We start from the raw sequence: 25950 nt of genomic DNA on the forward strand, positions 1-25950 counted from the left end.
CTGCTAACACTGTATGCAGTGTTTACTCAGGCAAAAAGCGAAAAAATACAGATACAAGACCAGAGGAGCCAAGGAAACAAAAAGCAGTAAACAAGGGTATGTATAGGTGAGTTTGTAGGGAGCTGGGCATCAAGTGAGTGGAGGGTATACCACTGTTTGAAGAGATTTGAAGAATTATTTAGGTCACAAAGATGACTGGATGGAAAAGATGTACGTCTCCATTCACATTTACATGGCAGAAGCTATTTATGCAAGAAATGTCACTTAGGGGAACCCCTGAAACAGACTGTACAGACAGTGTCCACTAGTTGTGAGTATGTTTAGGCTGGAAATTGAAAGAAGTTCTCCGACAATCACAGCTATTGGTCTGGAGCGCCTTCCCAAATGATGAAACGAGGCAAAAAGCCTGTCGCTGTTTTCACAGAGAAAACTGGTCATTTTAAGAAACAGGATTTTATGAAGTGGCTTCCTTCAGGAACCAGGGACAAAACCTGAGGCTCAGCATGTCCCCTTAATCTGATATTCTTAATATTTGTTCTCTAGCAAATTAAGGCATTACTTTTCTAAGGATCGTTATACTGAGGTTCTTGTATGTTTGCTTTTGAGCATCTGTGTTTGGATAACTTAATCTTTGTTTTCATCTCTGTCACTGGACTTCTTCAAGAAAACTGAAGTATTTTGTAGTAAGAAAAACAGTGATATTACGCACAGGCTGAAGACATAATGGAAATACCCCATGCAGTGTAATCCATTTTTAATCAGTCACATCATTCAACCATGACTAGAGAAGACACTGGAATCAAAATGTTTGGCCTCAGAAACTCCAAAATGTGTTATAAAAGTATAAATATAGAAAATTAGTAAATCAGAATAAAACTAATAATATGGAAAAATCTCAGCAATCAATCATCATGCAATGGCTGAGATTATTTCAGTGTATTACAGGTACACATGGGCCTGAAATAACATATTTTTTGCTTTGGGTTACACCATTAATATTGTAAAATTCTGATTCTCGACTACTGTAGTTACCCAAAAGAAAGACTAGCTTTTTTTTAAAGTTAAACTACTTGGAAAAACGAAGGTCATTCTAGATTCCATCATTGTCCTTTTAGGTTAATATGGTAATTAATGTCTGTTTTTTAAAACAGAGCAATTATTCAAAAGCTTTCTTTTTTTATTCAGATTATGTAGGGTGTAAGCACAGCACAAAACTATCCTACCATTTTGCCTCTACCTTTCTTTCAGAGTTATTGTCTTTGTCCTATCCTGTCCTTAGTCTGTCCTGTGACAACCAGTGAGGTTATCTGCCAGTTGCACTGGGCAGTTTTCTGATATCTCTTAAATGCCTCAGCTATAAAATAACTGTAGGAACATTGGCTATAGATCAAAGCCCCATTGTGCTAATTACTGTACAAACACAGGAGAAGCAGAGAACCCAATGCCTTCCTTAAAAAAGTACAAGCTAAGTGAAGTAACATTTCTAAGTGTCTATGTCTAAATGGTTAGCTGGTAGTACACTTGTTTTGAATCTTACCTCTATGCAGTACAGTGACAACGAGTATAGAATCATAGAATCATAGAATCATTTCGGTTGGAAAAGACCTTCAAGATCATCAAGTCCAACCATTAACCATGCCCCCTAAACCATGCCCTGGAGTACCCTGTCCACTCACTTTTTGAATACCTCCAGGGATGGTGACTCAACCACTTCCCTGGGCAGCCCATTCCAATGTTTGACAACCCTCTCAGTAAAAAAATTTTTCCTAATATCTAACCTAAATGTCCCTTGCCTCAACTTGAGGCCATTTCCTCTTGTCCTATCTCCAGCCACCTGACAGAAGAGACCAACACCCACCTCACTACAACCCCCTTTCAGGTAGTTGTAGAGAGCGATAAGGTCTTCCCTCAGCCTCCTCTTTTCTAGACTGAACAACCCCAGATCCCTCAGCCGCTCCTCATAAGACTTGTGCTCAAGGCCCCTCACCAACTTGGTTGCCCTTCTCTGGACACGCTCAAGCAGCTCAATGTCTTTCCTGTAGTGAGGGGCCCAAAACTGAACACAGTATCTCCTTATTGAGCCAGTGAAGAGGATTTTACACCTGTCTTTCCTTCTTTAGATAGTATATAATGCATTGCCTACAACAGTGAGTTACAACTTTGCTTTCTCTCCTGAGCATGTTTAACCAGGGTTGGATGACACAAGGTGAACATTGGTTGGTGTTCATCAGCATTGCTCCATCCACCTTAGCAAAGGCAGACCAATACGGCCCAGATGCCAGGGCGGTGTGTTTATTACCCTGATCCCTACCAGTGTAATGGGTAAGGTAGGTTTGTTTCAGACTGACTCGGACTGTCTTGGTGAGTCAGTGGTTGTACATACTACACCTCTACAGACCGCCGCAGCATGCCAGCTAGCTGTGTGCAGTGAGGAGCTGGCGGTGTGTACGTGTGCTGAAAGCACTCAGCAGTCTCCATTTTAGATTACAGGAAGTTTTGGTGTGTATTTCCCACACATAGTTGTTCATTTGTGAGGATCAGCTGGGCAGCTGCCTTGTAAGAGCAGAGTTTCTGGGAAAACTTCCCATCTAAACACAAATTTTTGGACCGATTCACGATAAAGTTTAAGTGAGGTCATCATAGGCATAGAAGTATGAAGGGGCTTCTGCTCACCCAAAGCAGTCAAATATATTTGTTTGTCCAAGATAAAAAATAACAAGGAAGCCTCTTTCTTGCGCTGTCTCTGATCCCTTTGTGAGAAGGGAATAGGGCTGCTCCGAAGCCTGGGGTGCCAGGGAGCAGCAGGGGCAGGTGCTCCCCCAGGGAGGCGAGCTGGCCATCGGGACTCATCGCAGGGCGGGCAGGACTGTGCCTACACTGGCTGGACCGCAGTTGGCCAGCATGGCAAGCAGGGCAGGCATAGGGATGGTAACCAGCCTCAGCCAAGCGCCCAGCTGCCAGGTGAGCCCGTAGTGGCATGTCTGAGGTCAGGCCAGGAGGTCAGCGCGGCAGGGAGGTACGAGACCAGGTATGTGCCTACCTACCCTCAACACAGCTTGGGCAAGGACAGAGGCCAAGGGTCTCAGCTTCAGAACTGCTCACGAGCAACAGCAGGGCAGGCTCCGGCTTCCCAGTCTGAACCCAGATTACAGCCAAGCACTATCAGCCCAGACCTGGAGTGCAGGCAGCTAAACCCTGGGGCAGGGGAGGTGCACTCAGGGCCCCGGCAGGTAGAACTTGCACAGTCCGGTGTTGCACTGGCACCTGGGACTGGGTGGTGAAGGTGGCCAGCACGGGCTTGTCTCTGTTCAGACCTGCATCTAGTTGTTTATGCAAAGAAGTCTGAAGTGCCTGTTTATTCGTAGATGGTGTTCATGTCAGTAAGGCTATGACTTTGGCTATAATTTCAGTAAGGTATGTAACTGCAAGTGTTTGGGGTTTTTTGGTACAACCTATTTGTCAAATTAAAACAGTTCAAAAGCCAAAATCTTTAGAAATGCTGAAATTAATGATTTACCTATTCCTGATGTGTGAGTAGGACAGCAATTAATCATATCTAGTATTTACATAGTAGTATTCAGCCAAATTACAAGGAGAGAGATCATTATTATTTACATAATCTAGAGGAGGAAAACAGGTCTCAGGAGAGGTCAAACAAGAGGTCAGCCAGCATGTGTGAGGTCAGTCTTCCAAGAAGTAATATTTGGCACATGAAAGCAGAATGATTTTTTTTTTATTATTTTTTCCCCAGAAATACTGAACACCCACACCTTGCTTTGAAATTACTGGGAACTCAAGCATTTCTGAAAATCAGTCTGGATGTGACCCACTTGTACTTCTAAATAGACGTGTAACTTCTGATGCGACAGTTTGAGCTAAGCAACTTGCATACAGAGAAATCACACCTAGGTCTTATGGAGGAGTAGAAACTGGGATCCATGACTGAAAATCATGTTTACATCCAGTTTTACTGTAAAGCATCCGATTATCCAGGAATGACAGGATGAGAACAGTAGCTTTGCTCCATTGCTCTATTTGAACCTGCTGGTTTCCACTAGTTGCCTTGCTGATGTTTTTTCTGATTTTAGTGCTAGGTTTGCTCATAACTGCAAAAAAAAAAAGCTGGCTGTGGGGTCTGTGCAGTACAGCTTTGCTGAGGCAAAGCTTCCTAACCCTCTGAAATGTCATTCTCATTTGGCTCATTTCTTGCTAGTGAGAAACACACTCCACATTTGTGGCTGAGACTCTACACAAGCCCCTGGAAGAAGCCTACGCACGTGGGATTCCAAAGGGGCTGGATGAAGCAAATTGCACCATTTCCCATCGCTCAAGAGGACCCAGCTGTAATCAGCACCCCCGCTGCACCTCCAACCCACTTCTAGGTGAGTCAAAATCCCAGAATACCAATTGCCTAGCAGAAGGAAGCAATTAATTTCCTTCATATATCACCAGCTGGGACCAGGGTCTGAAACCTTTTGGGAACAGCCTCCAGATGGACATAAGTCTGGAACTGGAGTGTTCCCAAAGATTTGAGGAATCCCTCTGAGCCCTCAACCAAGGTGCATTGCTAGCTACCCACTTCTAACGCAAGTACTAAGCCACTAATTCCCAAGACAGTTCTCAAATTGGACCAAATAACTTTTGCGAAATCTGATGTGCAGTGTTGCTTTTACTCACAATAAGGCTTAATGTAGTAGCGCCATAGCTCTGTAGCTATAGCTAGCTGCTTTTACTGTAGGATCTTATAAGAAAGTACATAGGCCTCTGTTGATACAGCTCCAAGATAAACAGCTAATCAGGCTCATTTCTTTGGCTGGCATGCCTAAGATCCTTCCTTTCCTTCCTCACTCCCCAGGGTACTGGCAAAAGTTTGCAGAGGCCTGCATGGCACGGTGTGAACTAGATCTGCTGCAGAACAGAGCTTATTAGTGCAGCTCACCCGTCTCTTCCAAATATCACAGTTGTCTTCACATTTTGAAAAGCAATTAAAATCAACAGCACGTAACATATTAACAGCCGTAGTAAACATTTCCCTTGGCCATGGCAAACAGCCCTGGGAACTCTAAACTGCAAACAGCCCCTCCTCCTGTTTGCAATGGGGATGCACATTTAGGTTCAACACAGCAAAAGTGATTTTCTCCCAATTTGTTGTTTGTCCTTTGTAAGCCACCTGGGGAGCCACAACCCTCCAGAGTATTGAATTTAGAAAAGTTAAGTCCCCTGAGCAAACTGGAGCTTATTATTCTGGAGTTTATGAAAAGCATAAACTCTAGTAGAAACAAATATTAATCATGGATTGCTGAGAGGGATGCACACCCTGCATAGTATTCATTTCTCACTGGCTACAGGTTTGTCTGGTTAATCCCACACACTGATATTTATTAGCTAGATGAATACACCCACAGCAAGAACAGAATGAATTTGCGGGGTTGTTAGTTGGCATAACTTCAGCAACTGTTAACAAGTCTTCATTCTTTATATACCAGTTGTCAGTCATAGCCCTGTATGTGATTTATAGGACAGATAAGTGCTATCACCATCTTGCAAATAAAGAGGTAGAAGCAAGAATAGTAGGGCTCGTCTGAGGCCACTGTGGAGACAGCAACTGAAAATCTGGCAGCTCCAGGCCCATATCTACAAATGTAAATTGTCTGATGGCATTGGTGTTGTCTTACTGGTCACAAGTCTTGCAAGGCGCCTTAGTTCACAAACAAATCCTTTCTTTGACAATAACTTTTCAAGACTGATGAGCTCTCACAGACTGTGTTACGTTTAAACTGGATGTTGCCACGGAAATGTGCCGTGTCTCATGTATTATCTCTTTGCTCTTTGATCAATTCCTCCTTCTCGTTGAGTTTGCAATTAAGTGTCTTGCAGGAGATTCCCAGTTTTGATTGGATTTGTTGATTGTTTGCCAGGGCATTGCAAGAATTAGACTGTGAAGAACGTGATTTGTTCGAGGAAGGCAAGCACCACACCCAGACATTCCCTCATACACCTCAGAGCCATACCGAGCCTGGTGGTGTGGGTAGGTGCTGAATTCTCATCATCTGCGCTACGGTCTGTGCTTGGGGCTGAGCTGGGATTTTACATTTACGGGAATCTTGAGCTGCTGTTAGGGTAGCAGAAAATCCAAGCCCATGTAGTTCCTACAGCCTGCATAAACCCATTGATCTCATTTTAAATGTTTCTGTCAGTGCGAATTTTTGAACAAGTCTGAACAGGTTCTGCTCTCAAAATTTTTGAGTAAAATTGAATAGACTGATAAGGACACAAAGGACAGCTCAAAAAAAAGTCTCCGCCCGGTGAGGTTTTGAATACCTTACCTGCGCAAATAACCCCTTCCGCGGCTGGGGCCGCACCTGAGCAGCAGGTGGAGAGCGGTCTGCCAGCCACGCCGGGAGCCGCCCCGCCCCGCCCCGCCCCGCCCGGGTGACCGGCGGCCGGACGTGCCCGGCCGCGCCCCGCGCCCCCTCCGCCCGGGCGCGGGACGCGCCGCGCGGGCGGCGGCGCCCCCTGGCGGCCGCCTCCGGCGCGGCCCGGCCCCAAGCTCCCCGCCCCGCCCCGCCCCGCCCCACGCCATGTGGTCCTGCTGTCGGGTATGGAGTGGGTTTCGCACTCGCATCCCAGTGTTTCCGTCGCTCTTCCAGGTGTACGTGAGGTTCTTGCTGTCGGGCTTCTCAGGTTGCTCTAGTCTCTATCACACCCGGCTCACCTGTGTCAGGCATCCCCCTGGATCGCTCCCCTTTACTGTTCCAACAGCGCTGCTCGTGCTTTTGCCGAAGAGTGCAGTTATGAAAGCACCGAGGCCCGTTTGCAGCTAAGTGTCTCGTGGGACCAGAATTTAACATTTTAAGCCTGTTAGGAAATGGCAAAGGGAATTGCATGACTGCAGATATGCGTGTGTTCTGCAGAGAGGTGGCTTGGAAAAGGCTTTAAAGCTCTTTCAGGCTTTAGAGGAAAAGAATATATCAACAAATATAAACCAAGTGAGAAGGCAGTGCAAAAAATTGCTCTGAAGGTGGCAGCCACTTTGATATCTTAGGATGGGTTCCCTTGGTTCTCTCAAGGGCTGCATACCTCTGCTGAGGGTTGTGATCAATTTGTGCAGGCCCAGCTGATGGCCGGAGGGAGCACTCGGAGCCCTGCTCAGGATCCCAGGATCTTACCCAACTCCTTCAGGAAGTGCCAGCTCAGTTCTGCCCAGTCCGTGCTGCCTTCGTACCCCAAGGCTCAGGCTATGGGGTAGGAATGGTGGTGAGTGCTGCTTATGAGTTGGTGGAGGTCAGGGAGGACCACTCAGGGAGGAGTGTGTTTCTGTAGATAAGATTGGCCCCCATGTACTTTTGGGGAGCCCAGGGTGGCAGCAGGAATGTGAGTAACTCTGGAGGGCCATGTCACCCTGTTGTTCTAAGACCTATTAGCCTGATGATTACCTAGCAAGTCTAAAGTTACCTGACTTGGTGAATTCCAGGGGCAAATACCAGGACTAGCTTCTTAATGGAAAGTATATGTTTATGGCGTTTATCATAGTTGCTTTCTCTTCTTTCTTCCTCTGAATCCCCTTGTTATTTTATATGCAAGTTTCACATCACTTTCATTTGTTTCCTTTCTAATCTGAAGAGTCCCAGTTTACTTAATCCTCTGTTAGAGCAGCATTCCATGTATTTTGCTAGCCTTGTTGCCCTTCCTACTTATCAATAGTAATGATCAGCTCAGAGTCCATCACTTCATACATGAAGCTGGGATTTTCTCCCCACGAGCATCACTTGACATTTATCTGCAATAAATGTTAGTGCAGGCAAATGAGAAGCAGCGGAAAAAAGCAACAACAGTGGAAAAGTGTGGGATGCTGCCTTCTGGGGGCAGTGTGCACTTGTGTAATTACAGTAACCATGCTCAGCTTTATTTCATGAGTGCAAACTGTGTGCTTGTTGTTTCAAGAATTCCGCTTATGCTGGAACTACTTCCCCATCGCATCTAGTCTGGCTCTTTACACCTCCTGTACTCATTAACAGTGGGGCCATTACTTGAATAATTAAGTAAATGTTTCCCCCACCACCACCTCCAGTTCCCAGAGTTTTGTCTCTTTTTACTTTACCCATTTCTGGAGTATCTTTTTTTCTTTTTTTTTTCTCAATAAATAGGCATGTTGATTTTTCCCTTATTACCCTCTCCTAGTAGAGAGCTCTTTGGAGGCACCCTATAGAGATACCCTTCACAGAGGTTGGGCTTTCAGTAAAGGTTGTGCAGGCAAATTGCTAAAACCAGCAGTTAGAGGTTCTCCTGCCTGTAGTGTGACACATGACAGAACCAACTGGCACCCTCAGCCTGGAAAGCCTTAATTCACAGTAGACTTCTCCTGGGTGCTGAAAGATATGCTTTTGGGTCTTTGATTTCTCCTCTGTTCAGTGTATATGCAAACACAGTATAGCATCATTATTTTCTGAAAAACACAAGAAATTAATAATTGAGATAGGTTGTTTGCTTTGTTGTAGTACATCCTCATGCTTAGAAATGTTTTGCAGCAGGAGCTTTCTGAGATGGACGAAAAAAGAATGAGTACCTCATAGCTAGCCCAGCCTGATGTTAAATCTGCAGTAATTTTCAGGAAAAATTACTTAATGAAGTATGATGGGATCATGGGGTATGCTTCCACATTTCCTTTTGTGGTTTTCCCACTCCTTTTTATATGTAGTATTAAAAGACTGTTTTAAATAGATTCTTAGAAATTAAATTTGAAAATACGTTCTTGGCTATCTTGTATAGATCAGGTATTTTCCTCAAATATGTGCATGGATATCTATCAACTCTCCTTTAAATAGTTAAAAAATACTGAGTGATAGACATAATTTCAGAAGTGCCAAAAATCTCTATAAACCTAGTAAACTGAATCTAAATGATGGTTTCTGATTTCTCCATTGAGGTAAACGACACAGAAAAGGGAGAGAGAATTTTTTTCTGAGTCCTTTCTCTAAATAGTTTTTGCCTTGATTAGGAGTTCTGCCTATGTAATGATGTCCAAGCATGATTTATTATTGCATCTCTCTTATTATCTCATTTTATTGTTGTACAACACTACATAAATACTTGCTGACCTGTGCAAATAAGCAGCCCATCTCCAAAGAGCTCTGTTTACCTGCAAGAAGGCACAATAACTGTTCAGTAGAGGAAATGATGTATGATGAGAAGGCAGGGTCACCTGCTTCAAGATCCTATTGTAAGGTTAGACTTTAACAAGGGAACACTGGCAAATGAGCACAAAGATGGTTTTACAGGCACAGAGGACAAAAAAAGCAGAAGTTGTAATGTCAAGAGTGGGACAAAGAGACACACAGATGAAGCTGATTGAAAGGAATATAGTTTTGCAATGTGGGTAATTCATAACCCCTTAAACTGGAAGTGTTTTCTTAGCTAATTAAACCACAGGATTAAATAGTCTAAAATTACTGTTGTGGATGTTGTTTTAATCCTCGGGCAGTCTAGAGATCTTGGCAGCTGGGGTTTTTACACCTGGGAGAGGTTTACATGTTCAGTTACCCAGCCTTAGCCACAGTTGCAGGTAAGTTCCCGTTGCAGCGAGCGTTCACGTACGCGTTGGCGGTCAGGCATGGCAGCCGCTCCGCAGGGCGAGGGCGGCTGCTGCTACCAGGTGTCCCTCAGCAGTGCTTTCTTGGGGACGTCTGAGCATCTCAAATATCTGACTGGCGATCAAAACTCTCCCAGTGCAGCACGCAGCTCAGCCAAGGCTCTACTCCTTCTACTAGCAGTTTTTGACTGTTAAGGAAGAAATTTGAAGCTGTTTGGTTCAGACCGTCTTTCATGGTTTTGCATACTGTGATCTCCTGATGACGTTCCCTTTTCACTGCTGTCTGTAGGGCTTGAGATCTTGCCGTACTAATGTTTGGTTTATAAATGCTATATTGTATTAGCAACAGATTGCTATTTCTCCCACAGTGGCCTTTTTTTTTTTTTTTTTTTTCTGAGTCAGTAGTAGCAGGACTGTTCCTGTAGTCCCTGAAACTTTTTCTCTTCCTCACCTTCCACTCAGATGTCCCACATCTGTTTCAACTGTATGTAGCCTGCATATTTTCCCCTGCTGCTTCATAAATCTTTACTGTTACAAAACTTCCCATGTACATTACAGGCTGGCCTTCATGGACTAAATACTCAGCAGTGGTTCTCTTCCCTCTCAATTGTGCTGGATGGACTCACATGGGGATGAGTCCCCACAAGCATCATTCCCAAAGGGCACGTGTGCTTCCAAGGTGGTGCTGAAAGCCACAGGCAAGTCCTGAATGTCACTTGTCCTCTGCTTCTGTTCCTAAACCAGTTCCAGAAGCAAAAACAGTTCCAGAAGCAACTCACACAGACAGGGTTGCACACAAGCCCAGCATGTGCAGGACATTGTTGACTGTCAGCCTGTTCTGGCATTTGGAGAAGTTATGCTGGAAACTTGAATTCTAAATGTCGTTGCTGCTGGGCCTTGCATTTGTACCAGCCTAAGGCTAGAGGAACCATGTGTTGCGTGTTTGAGTAAAACATTATGCTAAAATGGTGGGATGGTAGACTCCAGGCAACCAGAAACCACTGATAATAAGTATCCTTTTCACTTGATACAACACTTGCTATTGTACTGGCTATACACTTTGTAACTAACAAAGTTTTAGCCCGAGAAAGACATTGCAAACACAGCAGGCTAGATCCTAGACTCTGGCAACCAGATAAATTTTTGTGAGGTTTGGCCTGTTAGCAGGTGGACAAACAAGTACATATAAATTTAATGCACGAAGTGTGCATGGTGTCTATAAGGCGGCTGCATCTCTAAATCAGCTGGGCAGTGATCATAGTGCAAAACTGCATCCATCACAATGTTTCATATACAGAAAAGAGCAAATGTTACTTGTAGTAAAGCAGGTCTGTTAGTGGTATTGGACTGTCACATATGCCCCAAAACCTGATGATCTAGGCAGCCACCTTTGTGATACTCCTCTTGGTAAATATGCTTTAGAAAATGCTAAAGAAACTGTTTTGGTTACCAAGAAGTGCATGCCATCCCAAGGGAACAAGAGGATTATACCCTCTAGACAAAAGGATGAAGGTGTAGATTGAAATAAATAGGCAATATTTAGGTTTAGAGACTAAGTTGTTGACAAAAAAAATATGGGCCTGATAGGAAGCTATCCTCAAAACCAGAGAAATGGAATCATATAGGAGGTCCAAAAGTTTTGTGTGTAAAACTTCTGAGTTTCACTCTGTAATGGTATTCTAGTGACATCCAATACAAGTAAGTTTTTAACTCCTCTGCTGCCCCTTGTCAAAGGGAAGTTTGACCTAGGAATAGGATTTTCAAGTCCTCAGCTGGCATCATTCATTTGTCAAACTAATTACCCCAGCTCCTGAGCCGATACCATCCCAGCCCTGGGCTTGGAGGCCATCCAGTGAAGTCAGGGACAGTCCGAACTGTGCTTTCACCTACCTCCAAGCCTTCCTAGGAGCAGAGACAGATGCCAAAGCTGAGACAGATTGTTAGTTCTGTGGATTTTATTTAGAGCCAGCAGGTGTGATTTTCCACAGGGAGGTTGCTCTTTCCTTGAGAATGACAGCCCAGTGCTACAGCTGCATGGGATCACAGAGTGCACATCCTCTTCCAAACTCACTCAGAGCCAAAGCTAAATGAAGTTTGACCTATAATTGTGTTGACAGCATTTATTTTCTCATGTAAACATAAAATGCTTTGTCACTCTTTCTCTGATGCACCCACTAGCTAATCCTTCTTTGCTGCGGGGAGCTCACTTTAAGTCAGTTCCTCCCCATTGTCTCTGGATCCTTGGCCTTTACACATTCTGACTTTTTTTTTTTTTTTGTCTTGGAATATATATGTAAAAATGCCTTTCATCTTTCTTGCACAGTTTATGGTATCTCTCTTCTCCTGTTCCCATTTATGGGACTGTAGTACATACATACACATAGGCTAAGGACCATCCAGTTGCATGTACACATGCACACCTCAGCATGAGTCACCTTATCCACATCTTCATGACCAGAAACACAGTTCTGCTTCATGCATTCGCACGCACTTCTGTGATTTGCAAGTATTCAGGAAACAAACAGCCGCGAGCTAGCATCTTATTCTGCTGCTGTGTTTTGCGCTAGTACTTTTTGAATGTAACATAAGGTCATTAAACATGGAAATAATACCCTCCTCTGCAGTATAGAAATACCTTTAGATACTTTGAGGGCTTCTGAATGTGCAAATATTTGTGTTTCTGCACAGTCAGGTGTATTTGCCTCCTGCCCTTCAAAGGCAGGAAGTCTGTGTCACTGCAGACTCACAGCAGTGGATTCTTAATGGGGATCCCAACCCAAACTGACAGATCTTGGGTGTAATTTTTTTAACCTGTCAAGAACCATCTTTTTTTCTTTTGCATTTTATTTTTATTAAAAAAATACAAGGAACAACGTACACTCAGAAGGAGGCATAGAAAGCAGTAACATTTGCTGCCACTCCACAGAAAATTGTTGCAGGAGTCTAACAAAGGTTTAGTGAGTTTTTAATTGTGAATGGCACTCTGTGCTGAAGGCACAGTTTTGAGGAGAAATCTGGTGAGAGCTGTGTGTTTAATTCAGAGTGACACCGCTGCATTACCTTCACCCAAAATCAAGATCAATAGGAAAGCGTCTATATCTGTTCATGTTGGAGGAGTGACCTGAATTCTGCCTTTCCGTGGCGGCTGCACTCCCATGAGGTCACGAGAGAGTCACTGTCCCGCTCTCCGCCTCATTTCTCTCATTGTAAAACATGATTTACTTCACTTATTCCCACAGGTTTTGTGGCTGTTAATGGGGAGTGTAAATCACTGTTTTACTGTTGCTCTGGCTGGGAAATCAGGCCCATCTTTCTCACTGTGTGTTCTCTGTTCATCACATGCAGGCAGAACTGAACCCTGGAGAAACTGGAGAGTCCAGCTACTGGGTGGAGGCTTTGCTGTGGTTCCCAGATACCCTCTTGCTGCACTTGATGGCTCAGGCTGTGTTTGTAAACACTCACAGGCCCTCTCCTTTGGATTGTTACTTGGAGCTAGATTTTCTTTTGATGTTAAACAGGATGTGTGTGTTAATTAATTTGTTTTACTCAGGGTAGGAAATTGCTGCCAATGTTCCTTGAAGAGTCCTGTGAGCCATCTCTCCCCCCACATAAACATTCAGGCAATTTTGGTGAAAGTGTTTATTTTTTTTAACTGTGCATAAATGTTAATCTGGCTGTTTTACAGCAGAGAGGTTTTACAGGCTCCTTGAAAAATGTCAAGGTCATGTTTAAACAGTTACTGTTTAAACTGAGGAGATGAAGCACTGGACCAAGAGGATTCAGAGATGAAAAAATGAAAACCAGTATTTTCTGCCAACAGGTGTTATCTGAGAGTTTAGTGCGGGTGAAAGTGATGGTGAAATACTTTGGAGACTGATTGCTTCTGCATCTACTCCTTTGTACTTGTACCGGGGACACTGGTAGTGAAAATACACCCTTCCTGCCTTAGTCCTAAGTTGAAAGGACCTCTGCCTAGTGATGACAGGAAAGTAAACCTTGTAAACCTGTAAACATTGACTTCCTGAGACTGCCAGGAGGGGCCAGTTCATGCCAGTTATGGCAGTGATGTTTGTGATGTAGAAGTATACTACTTCATGGTTTATAATGGTCCAGGAGGCTGTGATGATTAAATGTTGCTTGTGAGGTCTCCCAGATTCGGAGTAATCTCTCAGGAGAAAAAGGATTGAGAATGCCAGTGCTGGATGATACTGTCATTTTGCATATTATAATGCTGCACTCCCACTTGGGTAAGGAGCACAGGGTGCTTCTTTTCAAAACCCAAAACTTTAGAACTGCAAGTTTGTCAAAAATAATCAGGCTTTATGGGATGCTATTAAGTTATATTTAAGTTGGGAGAAAGCAAAACACTGTACTTTTTTTAAGAACTTCCTGTTTTTGTGATAGCATTAAATAACTCTGGTCTTGGTTTGATGTTTAATTGGTAGGGTGTTATGATTTGAGAGCTGATGCAGTTCAAACTGATCAGTCTATCACATGCTACCGGCCGTGCTGAGTATTTTACCAAACAAGACTAGACAGATGCCTTGTTTTGAAGAGACTGCAGTTTGAGACTGATCTTTCAAGATACTGTATGATGGCAGATTCCCCAAGGGAATGATTTGGTCTCTTTGTAATCTCAAGTGTCTGCATACACTTCAGTGTAGGTTTGGTGTCTAGTACTCATTCTGGGACAATAATCCACAGCCATTTCAATCAAGACCTAACCGAAGAACTTAATGGAAAAAGTTTAGTATTTCCCCAAGGACTGTGCCATAAATTCAGCTGAGATGACAAGAGGAAGGAATTGCAAGATGGGTAGTGGGAGATACATTAAGTTTATCTTTGAGCTGAATTCAAACAGCGCTAGTAATGGTCAAATGTTATGATGACTTTGGTGGTGAGAGTTAAACTGGAGGTTTTCCCAATGATCTGTGCTCCATTTTAAAAAAGCAAAGAAACAAAATTTGTTGTAGCTGGCACTAAATGGAATTCTTTTTTTTTAGCAGTAGCAATAGATTGCAATGACTGATCCACAGAAATGAAACTGCTCATTTGTCATTCCTTTTGGTTATGGGTGACCCACAGCAATGAGAGAGTTGCTTGTTCATATTCTTCTCCACACTGTGAAAGACAGCATTCAGCTCATGAGGACTGTCCATCCTTCATCTTTTTTGTAGTATCAGCCTTCCCCTTGGCAGAGACTTTATTTAAAAAAAGAGGGAGACCCACCTCAGGATGTGGCATTAGTTTTCAGTATTCATTCAGTAATCAATACCATTCAGTATGGTATATGTATAATGCCGTACAATATTTTAAGTTGGTTCAGATATCTGGGGTACAGGGAGAAATCTGTGTTCATCCTTTACGTAACAGTCATTGAGTCATGCAATCTTGTTTAAACAAACAGTGTGAATCTTAAAATAGCCCCTGGACATTCCACCACGATGGCCATATTCAAATGAATGTTCAAGATGTTTCCCCACTATCGTATACCCACACAGTAACCCTTCGGTGACAGCAGAGCCGTCTAGAGACAGTATTAAGCTACACTAGGCATTAGACACACAGATCTGTTTGCTTGCTCTGGTGAAGCAGGAAAATCTGCTTCTCTGTCATCTACCCACCAAGCAAGGCAATAGACATGAAACATTTTGAGGCTAAGCTCATCTGAGGGTCATTTTAACATACCAGTTATTGTTACTGGATAATTATTAGAGGAATTCATGGAACATGACCTTGTTGCCATATAAATGGTGGGAAACCCTGCTCTTCACCTGATTAACAATTGACATCGGCCAGTTTCAAGGAGATAGGAATGAAAACTTGAAATTCTTTGAATGCAATATTATTATCGCTATAGATACAGAACTAGAGGAAATTGCTCTTACTGCTCAGAACATTTGTCTCATTTCCATAATCCTCGCTGGTGTTTTCTATAGGGTCTTATTGATACATTTCAAAGGATAGTTTAGATGTGATAGAAGCATAAATATTTTGTGGAACTGATCACTTAAGAGAGCAGCCAGTAGACATTGCAGCTCAGCATTTAGAAATTGTTTAGCAGTGTCTCTCTAGCAAAGAAAGCTTCAAAGAGGAGGCTAGAAAGGCTACTCTTCTGGAGCTCATTCAGTTGCTAACCTAGAGGTCAGGCTAGTATTGGAGGGACTTGGATTTTCATGAGATGAGAAACATAAAATCAGGCTGCTGCAGCCCCTTCTGTATGGGTCTGCGGGTGAAGTACTTGGCTCTTCAAGACGGTCCATGTGTTATCTTCCACCAGGCTTTGCCTATATCATGTATACTTGTGCAGGAATCCAGAACAGGCTGTGAACTTGGTCAATAAACCTGGTATTGATCCCTCAGTAAAGGTAGGATAAGGCTCCAGAGAAAAGACTGTGTGGAGTAAGCTTACAGCAGCTAAAGGAGCTGAATGCATACCGAATGCTTCCCTTTCCTAGTTGGGGACCTAAGCTGTGCTTCTGAAATCCAAAGTCACAAGCAAGCTGAGAGGAAAATACCTCACATCTAGGTGGCTTGTGAAAGTCCCAGTGAAAGGCATGTGTCCCCGTGAGTCACTGGGGGAGCTGGGGAACCAGGCAGACTGCCAGCAGGTACACAGGGCCTGCCTGGGGGCACGCAGGCACTGAGACCCTGCCAGACCACAGCTGCCCCTCCTTTGTCTGAACTCCCCTGGGGGCAGCAGTGAAGAGCAGAGATGTATAGAACAGGGCTGGCCATTTGGATGTACCTACTGACCCTGTTTTATAACAGGAGAGAGCACTCAGTGACATTAAAATAGAACAAATTTGCAATGGTATCAGGTTATATGTTTTATGAGCCATACAATTAACATGCGACACTCAGTGCCATGGGATATTATTGACTTAAATAGCTTAGTAAGTATCAAAAAGGATTAGGCATTGACATGAAACAGAATAGCATATGCACTGACACAAGCTAGGATCAGAATTACAAGGGCTACCAATCCTTGTGCTTCGGGGCATATTTTGATCATCAGCTTGGGGTCAGGAGGAAAGCCGCTCTCTAATTGAGTAGTGCGCAGTATGCACGTGGGTTATAGTTATACAGATCTCTTTATTGGCCTGTTTTGATTCCTCTCCCTTCTCCTTCTCTGTCTTCCTTTCATCCCCTCCTGTTCCCCCTCCCTCACATTTATTGTCTGGAATAGGTCACTACTGAAGACAAGACACTAAACTAGATGGATGGCTGAATAGTCCGTACTAATAGGGTAATTTAACGTTTGCTTCTCTCCAGAACTCTAACGTTTATTTCAAATATAAATTTTATATTCACTTGCTAAAAAGTTCCTCTCTTTCCAACCTTCCTTATATGCACACTACTTCTTATTATGATCACCTACACCTACAAATTCACTTAGGCTCATTTGAATAATGATTTTTCAGAGGTAACAAATGAACCTCAGTTTGGGAGAAGGAAGAGAACAACCAGGCACTTTAAAGGAACCTGATTTTTGTGGTAGATACTCAACAACTGCTTAAGTAAAAAAATTTTTGGGAGATCTTGTATTGTATAGCCAACATGAATAATCACTTATGAAAATAAGGGGTTTTTTTTTCTGTATACATGACAGTGAGTCTGTTGACAGTCATGATAAAATGATGCTTGATTTAGGTAACTGTCTGCATTTTTCTTTGCAGGGTCTGAAGCAAAATAATTGTTAAGAATTCTAACACTTTTCCTCACTTTCACCTGCCAAAAAATTCCTCATTTTAAGACGATGCAATATTTCACACAATTCTAGAGGTCTGGGTGCTTTGTTTTGTGTTTTTATTTGTTACTATACTGAAGTAGTGCCAGGAAGCCCCATGTAAGAGCAGGGCTGGTTGAATTTTATGATGTCCTGTAAATGCTTTGTGAGTGATAAGACCTACCTGGAGTTACTCACTCTAAATAGACAGACTGGACAGCAGAGGCACAGAGGAGAAAATTCCTTGATTCTTTGTGGGACCCTAAGTTAACAGCAGAAAACCAGAGAATGTCTATTTAAAAAATATGCCTACTCATTTTGTTTGTTGCTTATTTCTTTTTTGCGTCTTGCCTTGACCCTCCCAGACTGATTTCTGACTCTACCCATTCTTAACTTTCCCAGGTCCTTTATTTTTGCTAACGCCTTCTCTTCATATCTGGCACTAGCCAGCGCTGCTCTGCTCAGCACACTGATACATGCTGGCCTTTGGCTTATTGAACCTTGCTGGAAAGATGCTATCGTGCACCTTCTCCAGCATCCTTCCCATTTTCCACAGTGGGTCAAATTCCAGTCAGTTTCTGTGAACTCATTTTGTAGTCCTTCACTCTGCTTCCCTAAAGACCAACGCTTTTGCATTATTGCCTTCCCACAGACATTCTTCAACATGCCAAAGCTGACCTTAGGCTCAATGGACAGATGGGGCCTGATCCAAAGTCCATTAACATCAGAGATGTCCATTTATGCCCATGGGCTTTGCATTAAATCCTTTGCATTTTACTTACTTTCTTTAGTGCCTCTTACTCAGCTCCAGTTATTAAAATCAGATTAATCCCTGACAGATCCCTGATGGTTCAGCGTCCTGTATAAGCCAACCTGTGCTACTTCAAAAGATAGAGACCAAGATTGCTACTCTGCTAATGTGAAATCTGCAGCTGGCTAATATTAAAAGCAAGGCATTACTTCCAGATTTCAATCCTGCATAACTGAGGTCAGAATCTCACTTTTACTGTTCATTAGCTGAATCTCCCATTACTAGCGCACGGGCTCTCTCAAAACCATTTCTTACTGTTCAGATATTTTCTGGTGCCTACAACATTATTCTGACCAGGCACTGTTCAAGATTCACCTTTGTTTGCAGTTTTACTCTCGGTACAAGTAGACTGCTATGTCAGCTAGAACATCAATATTTCTTTCTGTTGACACAATACTCTCTTATCCATATTGCCACCCCTCCTCCTGTTTCATTTTGTCTACATTCCTTTTGAAAACTCTACTCCCATAATTTAGTCTCCCACTCAGTACTTGGTTTAATCAAGTCTGTCACTCAATTTATATCCCACTTCTCACTTAACACAAGTTTCTCAGTTAGCAATCTGTTTCTGTAGCACTTGCTATGCGTAACACATGGTTAGCTTTTCTTTCCACACTTGCTTCTCTGTTCGCTTTCTGATTTCCAGACCTCACTTTTCCTTGTAACACTTGAAGATGAGAAACTTCCTCTTCTGTCCCATTCTTTTTATGTTCCTCATGTATTTTTATGAGACCGCTGTGATCAGGGCTTCTTAAATATCATGCGGTGCTTTGTGTGGGGCACAGAACATTCCTTGAGTCCAGTTAAAGCAGTTTTCAACTGCAGAATCTCACTCAGTTTAATACACAGCTTTAGGTAAACCTCTCCTGTTGCTGTATTTCTTTGTCGTGGCTTGTACCCCTTTTCATCTTCACCATCTTTCCTCGGTTTGTAGGAACACAGGCCAAATGCATAAAAGTGCATCTCCCTCTGGCTCCTCATTCACCCCAGTGTGCTAAGATCTGGTCTTAAATGTCCACCCTAAGTTTTTGTGTTGAGGAACAAAGAGTGGAACAGAGTCCTGTTCCAGTTGCTCTGTACATTTTAACATAGGGGACTGGGTTGCATTTATCTTGACTACATCGCCTAGTGCAACCACAGCACAAACTTAACAGCTCACCTTTCCTCCACAAAGAACATCTAATGTCATTTTGGATGGTGGAAGTGCGCTGCAGGTTGTATACTGGCAATATTGCCCACCACCACACCTAGAATCTCCCACTTGAGTTTTGTGTTATCAGCTGATTCCCCTGGTAAGGACCATGGGTTGTCAGACTGCTTTCGTCCTTGTCTGCAACTCTTCTAGCTGTTAGAGAAACTACTGGACCACTGAATGAGGCCGTTGGAGCAGTTTTATCTCAGCAGGAGGCAGATTCACTGATTGGCACCTGTTAGATCATTTGTTGGTTCTCTGAGTTATTCTGCTGGGTCAGCAGGTTTCCAGGTTTAAATGCTGGCATGGTGTAAGATGCAGAATGCTGTTGTTTCATAATCACCTTCTAGAAGTATAGCTTTGTTGTAGTGCTACTGTTACGTTGTCCTACTTTTGCTATCTACTTTCTGCATAGGCTGGGTGAACGGTTGCCCACTGCATCGCTGAGGTGTAGACTTTGCAGCACTGGGCTGGCTGCGTTTAACCCGGAGACAGGGAGTGGGGGGGATATGCTGGTGGCTGCTGTCACTGCTTTTCACACGACTGAATGACAATTTCATAGTCCAGTCACAGAGCAGGAATGCATGGTACTTATACAGTGCTTTTCATTTTCAGATCAGTTTAATGCTGCTCCTGGCTTACGGTATGCTCATCTGTCTCTCTGTATGTTCTTAAAACAGCTCGAGCTCCCAGTCGCGCAGGAGAGGCCGGAGCAGCCTTTCTCCCTCTGGCTGGATCAGTGACTGCCCTATATAAATCTGCATATTAAGCAGATTTGGCAATTGTTCAGAGAGAGACAGACTCACTTAAGTAAGAGGTGAAAATAAACTTGCTTAGGAAGGCACTGCAGACAGCACTCTCATACGGTATGCTACTAGAGACAGAACAGAGGCTGGTTTGTTTTCTTTTGCAGTTGGGAGACTGACGATTTCTGTTTGTCTTCTGCCTCCAAGTCCCATCACCATAAACCCTACGTGTGTGCGAGCGCCGGGTCTCGTTCTTGAGCAGTTTCAGGACATTGCGCGTTACCGCTCTACCTCTGCACCAGATGGTTGATGGCCTCGGGGACTCCCGCACGCACCCCCCAAGGTCGGGCAGCCTGACAGCGCCGCCCGCTCGGCAGCGCGCCGGGCCCGAATTTGCGGTGGATCGGGAGGAGGACTTGGGGCTCCGCGTCCCCCTTGCGGGGGGGCAACGCAGCGCGCCGGGTCCCCTGCGCTGGGCGGTGGCCTCAGACAGCGGCCAGGGCGGGCAGCAGCGGCCGGGAGCTGCCTCGGCTGCCTCCCCGCGCCTCCTCCTCCTCCTCCGCCGGCCGGAGCACGCACAGTGCGGCGGGGAGAGAGACGGGCGGCTGCTGCCTGCGGGGCGGCAGCTCGCGGGCCGGGGCACGCGGCGGCCGCGTCGCCCGGCGCTGTCAGCCCGGCGCTAGCCCCGCTGACATGCGCCCGGGGGAGGGCGGTGGGGTGGCGGCGGCGGCGGCCCCCCCTTCCCTTCCCTTCCTTCGCTTCCTTCCCTTCCCTTCCCTCCCGCTGCACGCAGGAAGTTTATCCGGCCGCGGGTCTCCCCGCCCCGGGCGCAGCGGCCCCGGCCCGGCGCCCCCACGGGGGGACGTACGAGAAATACCCGCCGTGCGCCCGGCCGGGGGGTCTCCTCCCGGCCCTGCAGCCTCCTCGCCGCCTACGGCGCGCAGCGGAGCGGGCGGCGAGCCCGCCGCAGTCTGCCCGCCCTCCGTGCGCGGGGGCGGCGGTGCTGACTGCAGTGCCCGCTCCGGCAGCCGCGGGCGGGGGGGGGGGAGGCGGCCGCGCCCCGGCCGCAGCCCCCCGCGCGGGCGGCGGCGCTGCGGGCGCCCCGGGAGCGCCCCCGGCGGCCACACCCCGCGGCGGGCCGGGGCCGGCGGAGGGGCGGAGGGAGGGGGGGCTGGCGCGGGGTGTCTCCGAGCCAGTTCTCGCGGTGCTGGCCAGGCTCAGCCTCCTTCCCCTCCCCGGCGAGCGGTGACTGTGCACGGCGGAGCGGGGAGCGCCGAGCCGGGCGCGGGGGGAAGCCCGCGCCGCCCCGCCGAGCCAGGAGGGAGGCCGCCGAGCAGCGCGGCCGCCCGGCCCGTCCCGGCCCGTCCCGGCCGCCCTGCCCCATGCCCCAGCGGCGCTGAGCCTCCCGCAGCCCGAACATGGCCACCACGGCAACGTGCACCCGCTTCACCGACGAGTACCAGCTCTACGAGGAGCTCGGCAAGTACGGAGCCCGCCGCGCGCCCCGCGCCGCGCCCCGCCGCCCGCCCCGGGACCCGCCGGCGCTGCCGGGAGCCCTGTGCCGGCGCCCCGGCTCTCCCGGGAGCCGGAGGAGGATTAGCTGCCGCGCGCTGTAATCCTGCTCGCCAGCCCGCCCTCCCCCCCCCCCCCGTCCGCCCCGGCTGCATCGCCGCTGAAAGGAAAGGTGTTTCTGCGCCCCTGGGTCGTCCCCGCCGCTGGATGGGGTGTCCCCGCAGCCTGCCTCGGGCTGCACCCTCCTGTTGCACCCCGGGATTTCCTCTCTTCCCCCTTGCCCTCCTCAGGACCAGGCTGCCGCCTTCTCCCCGCGCAGTTTCCCTGCTGCACGTTGCCGTTCCCTTCAAGTGTTTCTGCGCCGGGACACGGCGCTGTTACTGCCACTCGGCGATGCTTAAGTCCCCGCTTCCTTGTCCCTGTGAAAGGGCCAGGTGCTGCTGCACCGCGCTTCTCCCTCCCTCTCTCCGCACTTGCCTCTGCATTGGCAGACCTGCTCCTGCACCCTAGGACAGGATTTTGCAGGGAGACCCGGTGGGACAGGAAGGCGGCATAGCACCGGCCAGGGTAGGATTATGGGGACAGTGCTTTCCTGGGTGCTGCTGCTCTCCCCCTCCCTCCCTTCCTGCACCAACCGCTGGGCTCTGCTGCATCTTTTCTCTCCAGCCCGGTGTCCCCGTCCCTCCCCACACTGCTGCAGCTGTGTGTCACCAAGCCTGGGCCCTGGTGCCGGTGCTCACCTTGCTGCTTATTGGTTTGTATGTAGAGGTTGAGGAAGGGGAGAATAAGGCAGGACTCTGCAGTATCAGGAGGATTCAGGCTATTTTAGGCTTTCTGTAGGACTAACTGTCTTGTGGGGCCCTTGTGCAGCTTCTGTTCCCCTTTCTTATACTTCAGATATGTACATTTGTCCGTAGACACGGGTTGACATTCCTGGTCTGAAGGACTTAGAATTTTCTGCCAGTTTTCTCTCACTTGTCCTTTTTCCCTTTTCAGATCTTTCCTGTAAAGCCAGTTGTTATTCTTTTCCCACCCTGTTTTGTTGTTTTGTTGTTGTTTTTTTTAAAAAGAAGGGACCGCTTTCAAGCGCTCATCTGTGTAGTCCTGTAGATTTTGAGTCCCTATCTTTTCACCTTGGTCTCTGTTGTATTATCTCTTTTTTCCTCACAGAAATCCTTCTTCCCTCTCTCTCAGACCTGTTCTCCAAGTGGCTCTTTGGAATAGTTGTAATAATATCAATAGTTCCAGCTTGAGAAAATGTACAAAGCCTTGTAGCTTCCTACTCACTTCATTAATAGGTACATGCTTATCTCCATTTTGCAGGTGGGTAGAGAGATGTAAGAGAGCTAGTAACTTCTGCAAAGTGTTGCAGCGATTTCATGACCGAGCTGGCACTTTAAACATGGGAGAAATGAGTCCTGGTTGTCTGATGTAACTGCTGGGGGTACTGTCTTCGGGAGATGGACTTATCAGCTAGTTTTTGCAGCGTTGTCCTGGGCTGTCTGTCTCCCATTCATCAATCCCTTCATGTCCTGTTTCTGTGCCCGTATGGTGTCTCTCTCTCCCTGCACAGTGTGCTGTTCTTACTGCGCTGTCTGTGAGGGGGCTTTTGAGGGGTCTTCAGGAGGCCTGAGTACCATGTAGACTAGGTTTTATTTGCTGATCAGACAGCATGCGCTGTTCATCAGATTCTCATGTGTTGATTCCCTCCTCTGTATGTCTTCTGCCATGTCCTTAATCTGGTCTGCTCTGGGGATAGAAATTGCTGCTATTGTATTATCATTTTCAGTTTCGTAGCTCCTACCCTCTTTATTTGTCTTCTAGGGGAGCCTTCTCTGTGGTCCGCAGATGTGTAAAGAAGAGTTCATCACAGGAATATGCTGCAAAAATCATCAACACCAAAAAACTGTCAGCCAGAGGTTAGTGTCTCGATTTACCCTTCTTCCTTTTATTAATAGAAAATACTTCACTGGAGTTGAAGCTGTAATAAGTTTAAGGGATCTGAAGTTGCTTGTCTCGGTCATTATTTCAGCATTACAAAATAATTGAGTTGCGTGGCAAAGTGGACATTGAAGGGAGGTAGCGCAGGATGATAGAAAAATTCCTGTATCTGGAAACGTATACTCTGTGAAGTGATGTTGTCTTTTTTTCTTTTTGAGATCTTTCTTCTGCACGCTGAGCTAGAGGTACATTTATAGAAGATTTATCTCCGTGTGTGTGTACCGATCACTCATAATAAAGTGTTGCAGACTGATTTTGCTGAATGTATTTTCTACCTAGGAGATCTGTCTTAGCAGAACAGATGTGATTTTTTTTTCGAGGCATTGATGCTATAGGCCTTGCTGTAGTTAAACGTGGTGTGTTTGGAAACTAACAAGTTTGCCTTCAAAGGCAGAAGTAGGTTGGATGGAGAAATCTTACGAACTTGACTTCTCAACAAATTAGAACAAGTATTCTTTGCTTTTGTTAGTCCTGGAGACTTCTGAAATGAGACTGTAGTCTTATGAAAAGAGAAAAAATCTTAACTCTTCCCCCAGGCTGTTGGTCTTCTGTTTTCCAGGAACATACATATACACAAAGGGTAGTGTACCTTGTAGTATGCGGGGAATGTGTATCTTCTAGTGTGTAGGGAATCCCTTACAGGGATTAAAGTTGCTTCGTGGGTGGGGTGGATGAGAGGGAGAATAAGAGAAACCGAACTGCGGTAAATGATGCTGAAAGCAGAGTGCAACAAGTTGAGATGCCACAGGCGACTGTTTCTAGAAGAGGTGAACAAGACAAGATCTAAGTTCTTAGAGGCCTTTCAGATTTGACAAGATTAATGTATTAGGCCCTTGCCTGTCTTGCTACTTGAATAGATGGCTTAATAGGGGGATTGACTGAGAAATGAAGAAAAAGCAGGAGGAGGTAAATGATCTTGATAAATGATTTAGAAGTGAAGAATGTTTTGCCTAATCCCTATAAAAGAGAAAAATAGAATATGTATTCTCCTTTTTGCCAGAATACGACCAGAAGATAGCTTGAAGAATGGTGAAAAATTTCCATTTACTATAGTTTGCATGGAGAAGTAGTGTCAGAAGTAGAGAGTGCAGTGCCATGAAGGTTGATTTCCGTGCCCCACCCCCCAACTTGTGGAAGTAAGCATATGTGTTAATGTATTATTTCAGTATCTAGCCTGAGTCAGATTGTGTTGGGGACCAACCAGTGGAGCCCTAGATTGTTTAGGAGGTGGCTGCAGATCCTGTGGGAATTGGTGTCCCTCCATGGTCAGGTGACAGTGCCTGCTGATGTAGGTGGGATATCCAATCTCTTGAGTTCAAAATTAGTTCAACTTAATATGGGAGAGGTTTGAAGGGTGGCTTTGCTTTGCTGACGGCCATTAATGCTGTGTTCGCTCCACAGAGTTCCCTGTCGATCCTGTAGCAAGGTCTAAAGCTGAGGAGAGCCATCTTCTCAGATGCCAGTGGACACAAGCCTGCTTAGGGAAGGGAGAGGGTAGATTGATAAACTGATGGCAAATGAGAAACCGTTTCCTTACAAAGGAGGTGGTATTGAAGTTAACTCTGGAGATAAGAAAAAAGGTGAAAACTGCAGGATGAATATAGTTGCAACAAAATTCAGAAACATGTTAGCAGAAGTCCAAAAGTAGCAGCACTGATTGAGTCAGTTTTTAAGTGTTTGGGCACCTAATGAGTTACAGAGGAAGCAATATATAGATTCTAATTGTTTTTCATATTAAGGGGATGACAGTTTTATGACCCAGCAAGTAGAAAAGGTAAGTATGGGTGAATACAGGCCATGTTTTGATCTACTACTTACTTTCTAGATTTCATACCTTCCTATAAATAAAATACATTGAGGATACTAGCCTGGTCCTCAGCTACGTAACTCGAGGCAGCTGGCAATGATTTACTTACAAAGGTATTGGTTAGGTAGAGGGCAGGTGTGGGAAGAGCCAAGAAGGGAAATGGATGTTTCTGCTAGTGCAGAAGAATACCAGAAACAAGGGACTGGTCAGGTTTCATTGAATTCTTACCTGAGGAGTAAAGAATCTGCATTTACAGTGAAAAGTGGACGGTGACTTCAGCTGAATGTATAGGTTCCTCAGTTATTCCAGCTGTGTTTGCTGATAGCTCAAGTGATTAGTACAAAAAGGGTCCGAATATTTTGATAGGAACTTAGTGAATTCACCTTGGAATAGGTCTTTAAAGCATTGAAGGAAAAACGCGTGCTATTTAGGCATTGCAGCTGTAAATCAGTGATTAGGGAGGTTCAATTCAGCAACCTGAAAATGAAGTCTCGGGGAAAGGCGTTTTAGAAAGCTGTCTCCCACAGGAGGAGAATTACGGCGTTAATTCTGCAGTATCCTGG

General features: G+C 45.6%; 1 protein-coding gene across 18 annotated transcripts in view; it reads left to right on the forward strand.

Annotated features, from left to right (window-relative positions):
- The first annotated feature begins 4363 nt into the window (after positions 1-4363).
- The window catches only part of CAMK2G (calcium/calmodulin dependent protein kinase II gamma), a 137990-nt gene continuing 116403 nt past the window's right edge, over positions 4364-25950 (forward strand). For 3 of the 18 annotated variants that reach the window (XM_052799015.1, XM_052799021.1, XM_052799023.1), the window contains exons 1-2: positions 21260-21550; positions 23404-23498. In XM_052799015.1, the coding sequence (XP_052654975.1) occupies positions 21486-21550; positions 23404-23498 (160 nt within the window). In that variant the 5' untranslated portion in view covers positions 21260-21485. Of the gene's footprint in view, positions 4383-21179; positions 21551-23403; positions 23499-25950 lie in introns of those variants that run through there. The other 15 variants (XM_052799024.1, XM_052799016.1, XM_052799022.1 and 12 more) reach the window with 9 other exon arrangements.

The sequence above is a fragment of the Harpia harpyja genome, chromosome 10 (genome assembly GCF_026419915.1).
Source record: "Harpia harpyja isolate bHarHar1 chromosome 10, bHarHar1 primary haplotype, whole genome shotgun sequence".
Taxonomy (NCBI): Eukaryota; Metazoa; Chordata; class Aves; order Accipitriformes; family Accipitridae; genus Harpia; species Harpia harpyja.